The sequence below is a fragment of the Chrysemys picta genome, chromosome 3, assembly GCF_011386835.1.
Source record: "Chrysemys picta bellii isolate R12L10 chromosome 3, ASM1138683v2, whole genome shotgun sequence".
In the NCBI taxonomy this organism is placed as follows: Eukaryota; Metazoa; Chordata; order Testudines; family Emydidae; genus Chrysemys; species Chrysemys picta.
Window position 1 is genome coordinate 173,151,124 of NC_088793.1, and position 19,503 is coordinate 173,170,626.

At 43.3% G+C, this 19,503-nt stretch overlaps 2 protein-coding genes across 6 annotated transcripts in view; both read left to right on the forward strand.

Moving 5' to 3' along the window:
- PLEKHH2 (pleckstrin homology, MyTH4 and FERM domain containing H2) overlaps positions 1–19,503 on the forward strand; it is a 118,861-nt gene that overhangs the window by 67,080 nt on the left and 32,278 nt on the right. For all 5 annotated transcript variants that reach the window (XM_005296103.4, XM_005296105.4, XM_005296104.4 and 2 more), the window contains 6 exons: positions 358–444; positions 958–1,116; positions 4,264–4,344; positions 13,502–13,681; positions 14,751–14,859; positions 18,362–18,474. In XM_005296103.4, the coding sequence (XP_005296160.2) occupies positions 358–444; positions 958–1,116; positions 4,264–4,344; positions 13,502–13,681; positions 14,751–14,859; positions 18,362–18,474 (729 nt within the window). The remainder of the gene's footprint in view (positions 1–357; positions 445–957; positions 1,117–4,263; positions 4,345–13,501; positions 13,682–14,750; positions 14,860–18,361; positions 18,475–19,503) is intronic.
- On the forward strand, positions 6,066–7,939 carry LOC135982523 (uncharacterized). Its single transcript, XM_065589553.1, has 2 exons — positions 6,066–6,604; positions 7,520–7,939. The coding sequence occupies exons 1-2, from the start codon at positions 6,202–6,204 to the stop codon at positions 7,822–7,824; spliced, it is 708 nt and encodes a 235-aa protein (XP_065445625.1). The 5' UTR covers positions 6,066–6,201; the 3' UTR covers positions 7,825–7,939.

Consider the following 19,503-nt stretch of genomic DNA (forward strand, 5'->3'; position numbering starts at 1 on the left):
TTGGCTGGGAACCGCGACCAATGGGAGCTGCGGGGGCGGCGCCTGCGGACAGGGCAGCGTGCAGAGCCACCTGGCCACGTCTCCATATATTACGTAGGAGCTGGAGGGGCGTTGAGCTAGAGTGGGAGTCATGCCGACTGCTTCCTGGGAGCCGCGGGTGCGGGGCAAACCCCGCTCCCGCTCCCCGGTGGGAGCTGAGGGCTGGATTAAATGGTTTGATGAGCCGGATGTGGCCTGCGGGCTGTAGTTTGCCTGCCCCGTGCTTGATGCTTCCAGTGATCAAGTCTTAAATGTGTTGTGTTATACCAGTATTTTATTACAGATGAATAATCCTTTTTTCCCCATTCTTTCATACAGAGTGATGTAATTCGAAAGCCACAGGGTCAAATTGAGTTAAACGTATCCAGCCACATTGTAAGAGGTGATGGAAAACAAACAGTTCAGGTGCTTCCTTCTCTCATTGTATTTTTAGAGGGTCCTCTCTTTTCACCCCTAAAAGTGACCCTTCCTCCAAATGTGTCTCCTTTTGGAGGCAGTCAGTGCCCTCCATCTGAGGGGGGAGCGATTGTTTCAGTCATAGAAACTGGAGATAGAAAAGACTCTATAGGGTTATCTTTTTCACATTCTTGTGAAGATAGGATTGTTACCCGTAACATTAACCCAGAGGGGATGGCTTTGTGCTCCAAGCACTCTGAAATCTCAGATTCACATGCCACCAGTTGCAATTCCAACTTAGGTAAAATGAATTCCATGTAATTTACTATAAGGGATCTTTCAAATGAGATCTCATCAACTATTGGGGCTGCCTGCTCTGCATGGCCATTAAGCGGTTCTACTCTGAAAAGTGACAGTAAAAATGTTGCGAATATTTTGTATTTGTAAATAAGTGTATTGTTTAAATAAGTTGAAATGCATAATATTCATAGAACTGAAGGCATCTTTTCTGTCACTATTCAGTTGATCACAGAAAAACGAACATACTACCTGACTGCAGATTCTCCCAACATCTTAGAAGAGTGGATCAAAGTACTGCAGAATGTTCTTAAAGTGCAGGCTGCTAGTCCACTTTTCATACAGCCTGATGTGAAGCCAGCCATGAAAGGATTGCTGACCAAGGTAGGGACACTTATTTCCCTGACAAAGTATTTTTATTCTGTTTTTATTTTTAAAAATATTTCTGCTTAATATCTCTAACTGAAAAAAGGCAACAAGAACTGTATAAAACATGTGTAGTAAACTAATTTTAGTAACCAGTCCTTCCATTGACGTAAATGGCAAAACTCCAATTGGCTTCAACAGGAGCAGAATGGATCTTTAACAGGAACTTCTTTGTACAGTAGTATCTAAGTTGGCTGCAGTATTTGGCATTAGCCCTTGTGTGATTTTGCAAAATTGCTGTTTGAGGGGCACCCAAAATTAAAGTCCAAAAGTACATGTACTATAAATATTTAGCATAAGAGTAAATAGATTAAAGTAGATATGCTATCAGGGTTGCGTCTCTTACAGTGTGAATAAACCAGGACTGCCTACTCCTCTAGTACTGTAATAAAAATCTAAGTTGGCAAGTCTTTTTCATTTGGCCACTTGATTCACCAACTTCCATGTTGAATTATCTGTTTGCACATCATTAGGGCCCTGATTCCGCGCATGCCTCAATTTAAACATTTGTGTAAGGGGGCTCTCTCTTTTCCAACATCAGCAGTCAAAACAAGATATTTCAAGATAATGAGGATAGTGTGTAGAGTGAGGGAATATACTATGTTAAGGTTAATTTACTCATCAGATTTAGATGCTCTTGGACTGCGTATCATTAATGTATTCACAGGAATGTAGAAACTATTGCAGTTTACGAGGGGCTTCATCTTTAGGTTCTTCTCTGATCTGTGGAGAATGAAACACCTTCCAACTACTTATTAAATATGCAATATGTTTGTGTATTGTACTGATACTAGTGGAAAAGCCCTTAATGGCAGAGATTCTCTGCTGTGCCTTCCACTTGGTGTGGAGTGTGTGATTCTCTGACTCGACACCAGCTCCAGTATAGGTTACAGCAGCCTTAACACTGCAGTAAATAGCTGCTTTCCTGTCCCTTTGCACCTCCAGAGCAGCACAAAGGGGCTGGGGCACAGCAGAGAATCTGACCCAATCTATTTACCTAGTAATCAGAAAATTAGGCCAATTTTTTTAAATTTAGGTCTCACATTCAGCACTTCTGGAAAAAAAAATCAGACTGCTCATTTAAGTACCCTAAACATGGATGTAGGTAATGTTAGTCACCTGTGTTTGAAAATTTTGAGCCTAGTGCCTGAAGTATCAAGATGGGGCTTTGTGTATTTAAGATGGCAAAGTCATTGAAAGTGTAATGTTGGTCTACACAGACATATTCTAGACCTTCCTTATTTTTATCACTTGATATGCAGATTCTCTACCCTGCTTGAATTCAGTTTAGTGTTACACTGTGATAGAAACTGCTCTTTCCATTCTTAATTTAAAATAGCTTAAATTTAAAGATGAATCAATTCTTCTGTTGCTTTTAACAATAGCTGTTTCACAGCAAAGTGCCTCCTCCTCCTCGTCCTCAGCGTCATCAGTATTTTGTACTTATGAGTAGAATTGGTTTGCTACTACAGCCTACTGAAGCCTTCCAGCAATTAACTTTTACCAAAGCTTGTTCAAATCCATTAAGGGTTTTCTTGTGGTGATGGTGGAATTTGTTTACATTTGTAAATGTAAAGCATTAACAAAACAGAAGAATTGGTTTGTTTTTATAGGTTTAAATTAGAACTGTAGCTTTTCTTTTATTTTTGTTTAAATTCCTTTACTTTTACAGTAAAGCATAGATTCTTTTAATATTTTCATTAAAATTTATATAAAACAGATTTTTTAGGATTTTAACTTTTTTAATTGACGGTAGACCAAATGCTGGCTAATTCACAAAGCAAACATGAAAAAATAGAGATGAACAACTTTTTTCTCTACCTATTTTTCAAGTGTATTTGTCTTTATAACTATAGTAGGTACAAACATTGAGACAAATAAGATTTTCAAGTTCATGGTTTCATTAATACTGTCATTTCATATGCTCTTCTAAAACCAGCTGTCTTCGGTCATAAATAGAATATCAATGACAGTAGATACTTATGAGTGAATACAAGACTGAATTACCTTATTTATTTAGAAATATAAAGTTTTGTAATGTTTAATAAATTAAAAAGTTAACAATTGAGCCAGTGTAATGATTTCCCATCTAGGTCACATCAATGAAAGGGAATCCCTTTATTTTAGTGATGTCAGTGAGAAAGCATTATATTTCACCGCTGTCTCTGAAAAAAATTGTTCTGCTGTCTGTTTTATTCTTTATAGTGGCTTAATGAGAATTGAAGAATAGGTAGGAAGGAGGAAACTATCTGTCCTAATCTGTGCAGTTCAATAACCTTACTGCTAGAGACTGTTCTAAAATGTTTTTCCCCATTCAAAAAGCTAGTGATGCCACTTCATAAGTAGGGAACTTCATTTCAGCTCCTATGGCTGTTGTGTTATAACCAGACTTCTTGAGTGCTAGATGCACTCACTAAGCACTACCTTGTAATAATTTGCTCAATGGATCTGGGGGAAGCAGGCAACAATGCACTTTACTCTCAGTTATCCCACTCCATTCACCAGCCAGTTTTCATCTCTTCAAAGGAATGATGTTTGTCAAAGTTAGCTTGAGAGGGAATCTGATTTGGTGATTAGAGCAGAGAACTGGGGGGTCAGGACTCTCAGCTTCTACTCCTGACTGTTGCTGACTTATTGTGTGACGTAACTTAACCTCTCTATGCCTTTGCTTTTACTCCTCTGTAAAGTGGGGATGTTAAGACTTACCTTCCTCATATGGGTTTTGATACTTAATTTTCATTAAGTGCTTGGAAATTCTTGGGTGTAAAGCACTATAAGAGTTCTAATTATCATTAGTTGTAGTAGTTGATGAGTGTCCCCTCCAGTTTTCTTTTCCTCAGCTTTTTCTATCTAGGGCCTGATCCAAAGCCAATGGAAAGACTACTGCTGTTTTGAATGGGCTTTGACTCAGGCCTGTTATGCTTTAATTCTAACGCCTGTAATGCAGAAAGTCATGCAGCTTCAAATTTATATCTATCTATCTATCTATATATGTTTTACAGGAATTCTTTATTCCAACCATCGGAGTTGTGAGAAGTTGGGCCCATCTCATAAAAAAGTTTTACATTTAAAAATAATTTATACTTAACTGTACTGTAATTTCAGGTGAAACATGGATACTCCAAAAGAGTGTGGTGTACTCTGGTTGGAAAAACTCTTTACTATTTCCGTAGTCAAGAAGATAAGGTATGTCTTTCTAATGGTTAAAATAATATGACTTGTTTGCTCAGGACTCTCAGGTGAATGAAAGACAGACATTGGGGTAGATTTTTAATTGAGAGGCTGCAACTTTATTAATGGTTATGAGCCTACTGCAGGGTTACGGGCTCCTACCATATAACAAATAACTGAGGGTAGACTCTTCAGCCTGCCCCCCTGGACTCAGCTCACTTCTAAGTCCTCTCACCTTTCACTCCCGAGGGGGGTTCAGGGTACTAAAGGGGGGACTTTGGTCTACAAAGACTTCAGGTCTCCTTTTCTCCTTACAGGTTCACCAGCACAAATCTTCAGTCTCATTGATCTCTGGAGCTGGCCCTTTTAGCTTTTATCTGCCCTGTACATCAGCCTCATGTTGCAACAGACTGAATGTTCCTATATCATCCCTTAATATACAGACATCCAGGTCCTCTTGTTAACCCCACTTGTGCCTTCACAGTGCTGAAAGGAAAGTGAAAAACCCACTGGACCACTACCAATTTGGCCCAATGGGGGGAAAATCCTTCCTGATTCCAAGCTGCTGTGGGTTTGACTGACTGTTTTTTGGGAGCACAGTTCACTGTCTACAACTAAAGGGAGGGCAGGGCACCTATTGAGTTCCCGGGGGAGGGCAAGGCAGCTGAAGCGGTGAAGGAAAAGTTTTGGTTGTTGGGAGGAGGAGTACAGGGGCCAGTCAGCTCCCACTCTCCCCCAGACAGCCAGTGGGATGCAAGAACCCGAGGAAGAGGAGGGGCCCAGCTTCTCCATCTATGGCCACATGCTTTATTCCGTTCCCCTGTTCTGAAAGTGATGCATCCATTTTTCTGGTCCAACCAGTATCGCACCTCATCGCCTGTTGAGATGGGGGAGCATTTATCAGAAATATGCCCCACCCCCCTTCTGGGGCAGTATGTTCTCCCTCTGGTCTGACCAATCATCTCCATTGCTGAGATGGAGAATGTGGTTTTAGTTGATATCTGAGCAATCCTATTGTTAACTCCTGAGTTTCAGTATATTTTATTTCACTCACTTCAAACCTAGTTAAAATTAAACTCAATAGCCAGTTGACTGTCTATTGACTCCATTAAGCCATTAAAATAAAAATAGCAGAAGCAGCACAGAGAACCTCCATTGTTACTTCCAGTGTACATATACATTATCCTCCTAAACAAGCATGTAACCAGGCTTGATAGTGATTTCACTGGGCCTTAGATCCGGCATATTGTTTTCTCCATCTTCCTTCCCTTTTTCTTCTTCTCCCTGTTGTTGCCTCCTACTGTTTGTTCTTAATTTAAGGCCAGATCCTAGCAACACTAAGGCCTGGTCTACACTACGAGTTTAGCTCGAATTTAGCAGCGTTAAATCGAATTAAGCCTGGACACGTTCACACAGCTAAGTCCCTTTTTTCGACTTAAAGGGCCCTTTAAACCGGTTTCTTTACTCCACCTCTGACGAGGGGATTAGTGATAAAATCGGCCTTAGCGGGTCGGAATTGGGGTAGTGTGAACGGAATTCGACGTTATTGGCTTCCGGGAGCTATTCCACAGTGCTTCATTGTGACCGCTCTGGACAGCGCTCTCAACTCAGATGCACTGACCAGGTAGACAGGAAAAGTCCCGCGAACGTTTGAATTTCATTTCTGTTTGCCCAGCGTGGAGAGCACAGGTGACCACACAGAGCTCATCAGCACAGGTAACCGTGATGGAGTCCCAGGATCGCAAAAGAGCTCCAGCATGGACCGAACGGGAGGTACGGGATCTGCTCACCATATGAGGAGATGAATCCGTGCTAGCTGAACTCCGTAGCAGTAAACGAAATGGCGAAATATTAGAAAAGGTCTCCAAGGCCATGAAGGACAGAGGCCATAACAGGGACGCACAGCAGTGCCGCGTGAAAATTAAGGAGCTAAGGCAAGCCTACCACAAAGCCAGAGAGGCAAACGGAAGGTCTGGGGCAGAGCCGCAAACATACCGCTTCTATGCGGAGCTGCATGCCATGCTAGGGGGTGCAGCCACCACTACCCCAACCGTGTGCTTTGACTCCTTCAATGGAGAAACACACAGGGAAGTGGGTTCGGGGTACGAGGAAGATGAGGATGAAGATAATGTAGATAGCTCACAGCAGCAAGGAAGCGGAGAAACCGGTTTCCCCAACAACCAGGATATGTTTATCACCCTGGACCTGGAACCAGTAACCCCCGAACTCACCCAAGGCGTGCTCCCAGACCCTGAGGGCACACAGGGGACCTCTGGTGAGTGTATCTTTGTAAATATTACACATGGTTTAAAAGCAAGTGTGTTTAATGATTAATTTGCCCTAGCAATCGCAGCCAGTACAGCTACTGGAAAAGTCTGTTAACGTGTATGGGGATGGAGCGGAAATCCTCCAGGGACATCTCCAGAAAGCTCTCCTTGATGTACTCCCAAAGCCTTTGCAAAAGGTTTCTGGGGAGGGCTGCCTTATCCCGTCCGCCATGGTAGGACACTTTACCACGCCAGGCAAGTAGCACGTAGTCTGGAATCATTGCATAACAAAGCATGGCAGCATATGGTCCTGGTGTTTGCTGGCATGCAGACAACATCCATTCCTTATTGCTCTTTGTTATCCTCAGGAGAGTGATATCATTCACGGTCACCTGGTTGAAATGGGGCGATTTTATTAAGGGGACATTCAGAGGTGCCCGTTCCTGCTCGGCTGAACAGAAATGTTCCCCGCTGTTAGCCACGCGGTGGGGGGAGGGCTGAAGTGATCATCCCCGAGAATTGGGGGGGGAGGGTTAGTTGGGTTTGTGCTGCATGTTAACCCGGAAACCACAGCCCCTCCTTTTACATTGCAAACCCATTTTAAATGGACAACCCAATGGGTGCTTGGTATGGGAAATGAGGGCGCTACTGTTTGAAACCATTCCCCCATGTTAAGAAGGTTAAAAAAGCCAAAAGACTGTGGCTTACCATGGCTGCCTGCAAGCCGAAATCTGTTGCCTGGCACTGCATGAGTGATCTCTCACACCAAACCGGCAGGCCCTCAATATAAGAGGAAAAATGCGACCTTGTAACGAAAGCACATTTGCTGTGTAATGTGAACAGCAAAATTTAACGTGAAAGAGTGTACCCATTGTTCTCTAAAATGTGTCTTTTTTAACCACCTCTCCCTTCTCCTCCACCAGCTGCAAATGTTTCTCCTTCACAGAGGCTAGTGAAGATTAGGAGAAAACGGCAGACTCGGGATGATATGTTCTCGGAGCTCCAGATGTCCTCCCACGCTGACAGAGCACAGCAGAATGTGTGGAGGCAGTCAATGTCAGACTACAGAAAAGCACAATATGAACGAGAGGAGAGGTGGCGGGCTGAAGATGATAGGTGGCGTCAGCTTGCAGACAGAAGGCAAGAGTCAATGCTCCGTCTGCTGGAGCATCACTCCACCCCAGATGATTGCCCGAGCATCAGAAGGCTGGCCTTCAATAAGAGTTAAAGTTTTAAACTGCAGTGTGTCCTTTTCCTTCCCTCCTCCTCCACCCATCCTGGGCTACCTTGGCAATTATCCCCCTAGTTGTGTGATGAATTAATAAAGAATGCATGAATGTGAAGTAACCATGACTTTATTGCCTCTACAAGCGGTGCTTGAGGGGGGGAGGGGGAGGTTGGAGGGTTCATCAAGGAGAAACAAACAGAAGTTTCACACCGTAGCCTGGCCAGTCACAAAACTCGTTTTCAAAGCTTCTCTGATGCGCACCGTGCCCTGCTGTGCTCTTCTAACCACCCTGGTGTCTGGCTGTGCGTAATCAGTGGCCAGGCGATTTGCCTCAACCTCCCACCCCGCCATAAATGTCTCCCCCTTACTCTCACAGATATTGTGGAGCACACAGCAAGCAGCAATAACAATGGGGATATTCTTTTCGCTGAGGTCTGAGCGAGTCAGTAAGCTGTGCCAGCGCGCTTTTAAACGTCCAAATGCACATTCCACCACTATTCAGCACTTGCTCAGCCTGTAGTTGAACAGGTCCTGACTACTGTCCAGGCTGCCTGTGTATGGCTTCATGAGCCATGGCATTAAGGGGTAGGCTGGGTCCCCAAGGATCACGATAGGCATTTCAACATCCCCAACGGTTATTTTCTGGTCCGGGAAGAAAGTCCCTTCCTCCAGCTTTCGAAACTGACCAGAGTGCCTGAAGACATGAGCATCATGTACCTTTCCCGGCCATCCCACGTTGATATTGGTGAAACGTCCCTTGTGATCCACCAGGGCTTGCAGCAGCATTGAAAAGTACCCCTTGCGGTTTATGTACTCGGTGGCGTGGTGCTCCGGTGCCAAGATAGGGATATGGGTTCCGTCTATCGCCCCACCACAGTTTGGGAATCCCATTGCAGCAAAGCCATCCACTATGGCCTGCACGTTTCCCAGAGTCACTACCCTTGATATCAGCAGGTCTTTGATTGCCCTGGCAACTTGGATCACAGCAGCCCCCACAGTAGATTTGCCCACTCCAAATTGATTCCCGACTGACCGGTAGCTGTCTGGCGTTGCAAGCTTCCACAGGGCTATCGCCACTCGCTTCTCAACTGTGAGGACTGCTCTCATCCTGGTATTCTGGCGCTTCAGGGCAGGGGAAAGCAATCACAAAGTTCCATGAAAGTGCCCTTACGCATGCGAAAGTTTCGCAGCCACTGGGAATTGTCCCACACCTGCAACATGATGCGGTCCCACCAGTGTGTGCTTGTTTCCCGGGCCCAGAATCGGCGTTCCACGGCATGAACCTGCCCCATTAACACCATGATTTGCACATTGCTGGGGCCTGTGCCTTGTGAGAGGTCTATGTCCATGTCAATTTCCTCATCACTCTCGTTGCCGTGCTGCAATCGCCTCCTCGGCTGGTCCTGGGTTTGCTTTGGCATGTCCTGGCTCTGCATATACTCCAGGACAATGCGCGTGGTGTTCATAGTGCTCATAATTGCCACGGTGATCTGAGCGGGCTCCATGATCCCAGTGCTATGGCGTCTGGTCTGAAAAAAGGCGCAAAACTGGTATCTGACGGATGGAGGGAGGGAGGGGCGAGTGACGACATGGCGTACAGGTACAGGGAATTAAAATCAACAAAGGTGGCTGTTCATCAGGGAGAAACACAAACAACTGTCACACAGAATGGCCCCCCCAAAGATTGAACTCAAAACCCTGGGTTTAGCAGGCCGTTGATTTCACGGAGGTGGGGGGGAGCAAATGAATACAGAACAAATCTATTTTTTACATCTTAAGCTGGCAGACGACGATGCAGCATGACTGATAGCCCTCGGCATCTTCTGGGTGCTTGGCAGAAAATACTGGGCGCTTGGCAGAAAATAGCATACTACGACTGATAGCCATCATCGTCATTGGGAAGGCAGCACGACGACGATGGATACCAGTCGTAATATACCATCTTATACCAAAAGGCAAGGGGCTGCTGCTGTGTAGTAATGCAGCCCCACGTCTGCCAGCCCCACGTCTGCCAGCACCCAGATCGCCGATGAAGTCTACCAGTCATACTGCACCGTCTACTGCCAAAAGGCAATTAGCTGCTGCTGTGTAGCAATGCAGTACCACGTCTGCCAGCACCCAGATGACATATGGTGACGCTGAGCTGAGCTGAGCGGGCTCCATGCTTGGCATGGTATGTTGTCTGCACAGGTAACCCAGGTAAAAAGGCACGAATCGATTGTCTGCCGTTGCTCTGACGGAGGGGGAAGGGCCTGACGACATGTACCCAGAACCCCCCGCGACAGTTTTGCATCATTCAGGCATTGGGATCTCAACCCAGAATTCCAATGGGCGGCAGAGACTGCGGGAACTGTGGGATAGCTATCCATAGTGCAACGCTCCGGAAGTCGACGCTAGCCTCGGTACTGTGGACGCGGTCCGCCGACTTAATGCACTTAGAGCATTTTATGTGGGGACACACACAATCGGCTGTATACAACCGATTTCTATAAAACCGGCTTCTATAAATTCGACCTAATTTCATAGTGTAGACATACCCTAAGGCATATGAGTAACTTTGCAGTGTGAGTAATGTCATTGAAGGCAAGTGGAAAATTTAAACTAGTAAAATAGTGCTTATTTATGGTACTGTACATTGTAACAAGTAGTAATAAGCCATACTTCAGGATTTTTGTTTATTTAATATTACTCTTTGAAAGTATACCAGTTCTGTAATGTTCCAAAATCCAGTAACACTTTCATTTCAAAATATTAACTTCTAACTCATTTTACAGAGAAGCTGCTAAGAAAAAAGTATGTTTACATTTTCAATATAAATATTGACTGAGATTTGATGACAAATTGGTTTTCACCTCAATTATAGTAAGAAATCTGTATGTTTAAAGTACAAGAATTTTCAAGTTCTCATCTTTGAAAAATATTCTTTGTTAGCAGGCCCATTAGAAATATCTAGGCAGTTAGCTGGCTCATCATAAATAGTTGCCTAACATATGGATAAGTTTTACTGCAGTTTTTTAAACCAAAATGAACAATTATTTTATTAGATGGTTATGTGGAGGAAGTGCAGCTTTTACAAGCAGAATGTGCTTTAAAAATACTGCATATGCAGTTTTACAAAACTGATTTATTTTTCAATATTCGAGGAGTTGCTAACTGAAAACATAAGTTTATATTACAATGGAATGTGTGTATAGAAATAAAGAGCCTGTGAGGCATCCGGTAATGTAAACTGCTGTATATGTTACATTAATGGAGTCCATTTGGTTAAAAGGATTCAAAATAGCATTATTATTTTGAAAACCATGTGCTGAACAATGGAGAAGGATTACACTAACTGAAATCATCTGTCAACACAGCTTCTTGTAAACCTAACTTAGGTTTAATAAAAATACTATTTAGCACAAGTACGTCATAGCAATGGTTTCTTGGAACTGAGATGGCATCTCTGAACCTTAGGATTCAACAGCCCCTTTCTCAGAATTTGGCCTGTTCATAAAGCAAGAAATTAAGAAGCACTACAGGAAAGTCAAGCCAGCACATGTATCTTTGACCCATGTCCATTCTGGTTAGTGAAGAAGAACCAAGAAATCTGCATCCTTCACTAACAGCCAATGCCTTCTTCAACGGGGGCAGCTTACCACCCATGTTTAAAACACTCATTTTCCAATCAGTATCTAAGAAGACAATTCTTGATGCAACCAAACTTGCCAGCTACTTCCTAGTATCTAATCTCCAATTTCTTAACAAGATTATTGAGAAGCTGGCAAAGAGTCAGCATCAACTACACCTGGTTTCTGGTGATATTTAAAAAACATTCCCACCCAATAATGTGCCATAAATATGGTGCTGATTGCTCTTGTGCACAACCTGCTCTTGGTCATGGACAAATATCCCTTCTCTTTTTGCTGGATCTCTCCACAGTGTTGGACACCATAGACCACGAAGTTGTGCTGGCTTATCTCAGGCTACGTCTTCACTACCCGCCTGAATCGGCGGGTAGAAATCGATCTCTCGGGGATCGAATTATCGCGTCTCATCGGGACACGACAATCGATCCCCGAATCGACGCTTGTACTCCACCAGTGCAGGTAGGAGTAAGCGCCGTCGACGGGGGAGCCGCGGAGGTCGATTTGCTGACATCCTCACAGCGGGGTAAGTCGGCTTGGGTACGTCAAATTCAGCTACGCTATTCACGTAGCTGAATTTGCGTATCTTAAATTGACCCCTCCCCCCCCCCGTAGTGAGGACGTAGCCTTAGTTTCTTAGTGTATATGGCAGCACACTGAAATGGTTCCTATCCTTTCTCTCAGACTGAGCTCAGAGTGATGGGAAGATGCTCCTCAGACACCAAATCCCTAATCTGTGAAAGTTCCTCAAGCCTCATTCCCCTCACCCATTATATTCAATATATGGTCTTAAGACACCACAGCCTTGATAAACAGCAGTACACAAATGATACCCAGATCGTCTTCACCTTCCCATCAAACAGCGCCATCTATTAGCTATCCCAGTATCTCCAGGAGATCAGCATCACATTAAAAGGCGTCCAGCTGATGCTAACTCTTGGCAGGACAAAGGTAGGGAAAGGGAGATCTTTCAAGAAACTAGCCAGCACTATATTATCATCCTCTGTAGAGGGCAGAAACCCACCTGCTAATTGTGAAAATGGTGTATAGTATTTGTGTTCTTCAGGATTCTCATTGATAGGTGTAACTATATGGACATCCACTATGAAAAACTGCTTTTTCCACCTACGGCTGACTGAGAGACTAGATCCATCCTGACAGAGGAGGACTTGGTCATAGTCATATATGCATTTGTAACCTCCAGGCTTAAATAGTGCAATCCACTATACCTGAGAATTAAACCGGAGACACTGAAAAGGATCCAATGGCAGCAATAGTGATGCTCCAGTTGCCACAGTGATGCCCCATCAAATACTAGATTAAGGCTATGTCTACACCACAGTTTATGTTGACAGAATATATGTTGCTTGGGCTCTGAATAAACCACCCCCCTAAGTGACATAAGTTACACCACATAAACACCGGTGTGGAAAGCACTATGTCGGCGGGAGAGCTTTTGCCGCTTGCGGAGGTGGTTTTATTATGCCGGTGGGAGAGAGCTTTCCCGTCGACACAAGAGCATCTTCACCAGATGTGCTGCAGCTACTGAGCTGCATCAGTGCAGCTTCACCAGTGCAGCACTGTACATCTAACATGACCTAAGTTTAAATTCAACATCCTGGTCTTGAGCTTGAGAATCCTCAAATGGATTGGGCCTGAGATATCTCAAGGGTTGCATCTTCTCCCACAATCAAGATCTATTGTGTCAGATAGATTGCACATTCTATGTGCAACTATCAAGAACAATATATCCTGCAGAAATAAAAAGCAGAGGTGGGCGTGGAACTGAAGTCATCTCACTTTTAGGACTGTGCTTTAATGACAAGACCACGCTTCCTCTCTTCCGGGATTGTAAATTGGGAAGGTGGCTTACCCTACAGTTCTTAGTAACATTAAAAGAATATAATTTTATGGACTTTCCCAATGTCAAACATTCATAACATGTTGATGCTAGTTTGTCAGTTTTTCTTCGTTTGTAGATCAAGAACTATAAAACTGATGTTTCCAAGATGCGTATTTGCTCCCTGACTATTTCTTATATTTACTTTTAGTTTCCTCTGGGTCAAATCAAGCTTTGGGAGGCTAAAGTTGAAGAAGTTGACAGGTCGTGTGATTCAGATGAAGATTATGAGGCCAGTGGTCGCAGTCTATTATCAACACATTATACCATTGTTATCCATCCTAAAGAACAAGGACCTACCTATCTTCTTATAGGATCCAAACATGAAAAGGTAGTAAATGTATCCTATCTCTTAAGTTTCAATAAGACAGCTATAACTATGGTATTGTGATATGAACATTTTCTATAGTGAGTAAGATATGGACAGTCAGAGACAAGGGGCTTTTCTGCTAGACCATCTAGAAGGTGGTCTGATGTAACAGACAAATGGTCACACTTTTACAAATACTTATCAGAGTTTGAGTGATCACTATAGTTAACTGACCCCATTTAAGGTATCTGGAAAATATCAGTAGATTTTCCCATGGGGACTCCTATCCAGTTTACTGCCCATTTTCTGCAGTAATGGTAATTATTGTACACTAAGGGGAAGACTAACAGGAATAATATGAGGGAGGTTATTTCAGAACATTATAAAATAAAAGTTTTAACAGTATGGTAGACCTTGTTTTGATTCCTGATCTTATTCCCCAGGTGGAAAGGGCAATAATTAATACAAAGACATCATATTTGCCTCTTTGAGAGGAGAGGAGGGAATACTTTGCATCTCTCAATGATCTCTGACTCAGTTCTGCTTTCCTTGGCTAAAATGAATGGTGGTTGTAATATAGGGCCTTGATCTGGGTTAGGGAAGTAAAACAAGGGGAAATCGTTGGGCCTTCACAAGAGGGTATAGCACTACTCTGAGGTGGGGGAAAAGCTTTCTTATAAGATGACTCAGTGGTTTAGTGAGTTAGTGCACTGCAATTCAGCTTTCAGTCATTTAAATTCTGTCTTAGTTACATGTGAAAAAGATTAGGTGTGTGCCCTCTTCCTAGTCTCTACTGAACATTCATCACATCTGGCTTGAGTGCACTTTCTGCTCAAAAGACACCTATATGTAGACTAGAAAGCTTGCTGCAAGTCAGGATTAAGATGTTTTGGCTGAGCTTTCATGAGAACCTGTGTGCATGAAGCCATTGATATTGTTCCTGAGTGCCAAATTCATCTGTAGAATTTTTGAAAATGAATATTTTTGAAGTTCTTTGTTTTGGAAAATTTCAATAAAAACATGTAATATTTTAAACTCTCAAAAATCTGCTTGGAATGATGATTGGGTTCTGTTTGTTTTTGTCTTGTAGGACACTTGGCTTTATCACTTGACTGTGGCTGCTGGGAGCACCAATGTAAATGTTGGATCAGAATTTGAACAGCTTGTTTGCAAACTGTTAAATGTGGAAGGGGAGCACAGTAAGTTTATTTCTGGTTCCACATAATCTTAATACTTATCTGATCAACTATATTCTGAGTGTATTTGTCCCAAATTTGTCACTCTTTTTTGTACATATCAAAAGTGTAGTTATAGTTGTAGGCAGAGCTTTCAGTGCTTTTAATGCTTGTGTTTTGATATAGTCAGTTTGTTAATTCAGAACATGTTTTTCATGAACAGTAAATGTTTAGACATTAGATTTCAGTAGAAAAGACCTTAGACATTAATAGACGTTCAAAACACTTTATTCATGGAGAAGCAAGAGCTCCATAGTAGGCTTTTTTTGGCCTTTTGTCTTCCAATTTTAATATGAATTAACCACAAAAGTGGCCAAGACCCCTTAGAACTTTTCATCCATTTTAATGTACTTTAAGTTCTTGACATTTCTATAATGTGCTACTGATGGGGTTATTTTTATTGGTTGATCATGAGTTAGGACACTGCTATCTAGGTGACTAGTAGAGATGGTTGGTTTAGACTACCTGTGCTGCCTGCAGGGTCAAAGGGCTCCAAATCTTTCAGAGATCTCTTGACCCAGTAAGAAGTGCTACTTGTTTGTTTACAGGAGGGTCTAAACACACAAGGCCTTGGAAATGCAAACCAGGGCTACAACTCTATAGATGATTTAGTACTAGCACCCTTTCTCTTGGAAGTGGTGGAGATAATAGGAAGGCAGTGTCTCTGCAGCAGCCTTTAGGTGAATGTGTGGCACATTTTCAAGCCAATAGGTATAACTGAAAGTGGCACCACCAATGACCTATCCTTCCCCTCCACCAGTGCTCAAAACCTGGCTCCACTACTGCCAGTCAGAATTACATTACATAAACACTATGGTTCACTGAAGTCATTAAAGTTTTAGTCTTGACACAGACAATAGCATGATAATTCTGCTAAACAGAAGTGCAGCAGGGGCAAACTTGCATCCTACAAAGAGGGCTATTTTAGCCCTTGAACATCATACCAACAGTACCCATTCCATCCTCATGTTGCTTGGCATGGTGCTTGTAGGTTTTATCCCTGTTTCCTTTATGAGGCTTAAAATAAATGTGAGGCTCTTCTGAGGCATTGTATAGGGAGAAAGGGAAGCACAGGAGACCTAGATTCTGTTCCTGGCTCTGCCACTGTCCTGCTGGGTGACCTTGGGCCAGTCACTTCCCTGCTCAGTGCTTCTGCTTCCCCATTTCTAAAATGGCAATAATGATACTGACCTCCTTTGTAAAGTGCTTTGATATCTACTGATTGAAAGTGCCATAAAAGAAGTAGGTGTTATTAAACAAAGGACTGTTGAGTCACTTCTCTTCTTGCCACCAAGCAAGCACTTTGAGTACTCAAGGCAGAAATTTCACCTTGCCAAAATAAACCTGCTCCTGCACTAGACTTGGGTAGACATAGATTTTGGAGAAATGGCCATTTGCCCCGACACGGTGCTGCTGCAGCAGGATTAAGCATGAGCAAGTTACACAGTAGTCTCCCATGAAGAGTCAAAAATGAGCTGAAGCTTTATGATATGTGTCTGTCTGCCCAAATTCAGAACTACATCTTGTTCTTTATGGCCAAAACATTGTTGTACTTGGAAATGGAAATTGAGTTTTTAATTTATTTAAATATCTCTAGCTCAGCTGTAGACACTCAGTCTCTAAAGCAGTGGTGGGCAACCTACGGCCTGCGGGCCGCATATGGCCTATCAGGGTAATCCACTGGTGGGCTGCGAGACAGTTTGTTTACATTGACCGTCTGCAGGCATGGCTGCCCACAGCTCCCAGTGGCTGTGGTTCTCCATTCCCGGCCAATGGGAGCTGTGGGAAGTGGCGTGGGCTGGCCGCTGCTTCCTGCAGGTCCCATTGGCTGGGAACAGCAAACCGCTGCCACTAGGAGCTGCGGGTGGCCGTGCCTGCAGATGGTCAATGTAAATAATCTGTCTCATGGCCCACCAACAGATTACCCTGACGGGCTGCATGCAGCCCATGGGCCGCAGGTTGCCCACCACTGCTCTTAAGTCTGCAGAAGAATGTTCTTAGCTGGGGCATCTGCTGTTACAAACTGTGAGACTGATCTGCAGACCTTATCCTTGTGAGTAGTTCCATTTAAATCAATGGGACTATGTGTGAAAATAAGGATTAGTTCATTTGAGTTTGCGTTTGCAGGATCAGGCCCTAAACTTGCTGATATTAGACAACACGAGTGAGAATGTATGTTGGGTGTCTACACTTAACAAGTTAAAGCCTAAAAAAAATAGCTTTTAGCAGAGTCTTATCAAGCAAAAGGAGAACGTGTGTGCTGCCCTAAGGCAATCAGCAAGGAAAGTGGTGATGTTCTATCTGAGCCCTCTACAGTATGTCACCACTGTTCTCTTGTCCATAGTATGTCACAGTAGCATAGTTTTTCATTTATTTAGTCGCTAGCATATCCTGAGTGTAAGTCACTTCCCACACATAAGGTAAGAAGAGGCTTGAGTTCTTGTGCCCTACTAGTCCAGGCAAGTTAAATCACATTCCCTAGTGGCTAGATTCTGGTGTTCAGAACTATACTGGCAGTTGGTCTTGTTGAGCTTCTTGAACCAGAAATATGACTTCTGAAACTCTTCTAAGCAGACCCTCGTGGTATAGACTTTTCTAAAATAAAATAACTTATCATTGGGGTATGAACCGTGGAAACAATGAGTCAAGAGAACAGGAGTTGTACCAGACTTGCCTACCTTGAATGTACTGTTTTGATTAGAGAAAGACACACAACGGAGCATACCACTTCAAACAGTGATCTCAAACTAATCAGATTTGAGGTAGTTCAATACTTGAATGGGAGATTTCTAGGGAGAAACTCAACCTCTGCAGGAAATAGTTTGATGCATTGAATGGTGATATCATTCCCCATACCTGTCAAAATTTGAAAGCCATAAACATGGCTACCTGGGAAAATAAATAGGGAAGGCCCTTTCAACAACTGTAATACATTGCACTAGGTGTTTGGAGGGTCAGAATGGAAACCAAATACATATTTTGCTGAAAAAGTAGTGATTATTATTCAGTCATAAAGACAGATGAGATTGTTTTCCTGCTGAGTCAATATCTAGCAAGGTGTTAGGGAGTACTGTGCTAGTGGAAGCAATGTTTTTCCAGGTGAGATGCAACACCTAGGTCTGATGACACCTGCAGTTACTAAAAATACCAAGACTTCCTCCCCCCCCCCCCAAGATCTATTCCAACATGGGTAATTCGATTCTGCCTACTTAAGTTTCCCTGAAATTTCAAACAAATGAGAGACTCTTCTTTTACTATTAAAAGTGTTCCTATGCATTTTTATGTGTTGCTGTGATTCACCCCAGAAGTGGCTGCACTTTATTGGTGGCCAAAATTATTCCTGTATGTAAAGTCAGTTACTAAGAGTTTATAAAATATGTTGGGTTCCTTTTGGAGGAAAGATGTTATGTAAAGTAATTATCTTAAATGATTCCTTGCAAGCAGTGACCATGTATTATCTGTTCAGCCTCTCAAATTTGGAGACACCCTACTCTTTGTCACAGCAAAGAAGGAATTGCTTCCCCTCTTACAACACTGCCATCAGAGGCCCTGCAAACTGAAGCAATTAAATTATTTAAGGTAAAATCCTGGTAAATGTTTTTGTTTTTTTCTGTGTGAGAGAGATACTTTTTTGCTCACTAAAGGTGTTCTATTAACAGGCCTGTGTGTGAGTGTGACTCACCAGCTAGCACATCCCCTTGTGGCTCTGTGTGGTGTAGCAGGCTCTCCTCCACTGACAGCTGTGATGTTAGGATTCTTGGAACTTGGCCCTCCAGCCAGGTCACATATAATGCCACCTCTACGGTTGCAAACTTTTCAGGATTGTCCTGAAGTCTCCTGGAGACTTTAAAGATTAATCTTTAATTAAAGATTGTGTCATGTGATGAAACTTCCAGGAATACATCCAACCAAAATTGGCAACCCTAGCCACCCCTTCTGGGGTGAGCCAAGAATCCAACAAAGAATAGTCCATTAACCTCATATTCAGTCCAACTCCAGAATCAGTAGTCCTTATCTCAGGTATCAGGGGTTTCAACAGTCCTTACCCCTTGCCAGGGGGTTTTTACTCCACGCTCCTCATTGGGCCAGTAGGGGAACCTAAACCCTCCCACTTCACTGGGTTCCAGTCCAGGGACCCTTTAATAAGCAGTGAAGCCTGTGTACACAGTTTCCTTGCTCCTTCGCTGGACTAGTTCTTACCTTACCCTCTCAGATCTTTCCCACAGACATTTCCCAGACTCACAGAGTATCAGCATCTCTCTCTTTAAGCTTCTTCCACAGTCTCATGGCAGAGCTTCTTAGCACTTTCTGCCACCCAGCTGGTTCTGCTGCAGATAGGTCGACCAGATGTCTCAATTTTATAGGGACAGCCCTGATTTTTGGGTCTTTTTCTTATATAGGCTCCTATTACACCCCAACCCCTGTCCCAATTTTTCACATTTGCTGTCTGGTCACCCTAGCTGCAGAAGAGCTTTCTCTACTCTCCTGGCAGACAGCCTCTGCTCCCTACAGGCTCTTTCACCAGCATGGAGAATCCTGGGTAGACTCATTTTTCTAGCTTTCCCTCACCACTGCTTTGGGGTGCCTGTTGCAGGCCCACCTACCTTC

What these genes read in the sequence shown, in the direction of transcription:
- LOC135982523 (XM_065589553.1), top strand. Translation starts at nt 6,202, where the DNA reads ATGAAGGACAGAGGCCATAACAGGGACGCACAGCAGTGCCGCGTGAAA. An exon ending in GGGCACACAGGGGACCTCTG is followed by an intron (nt 6,605 to 7,519) that starts GTGAGTGTATCT and finishes CTCCTCCACCAG; the next exon opens with CTGCAAATGTTTCTCCTTCA.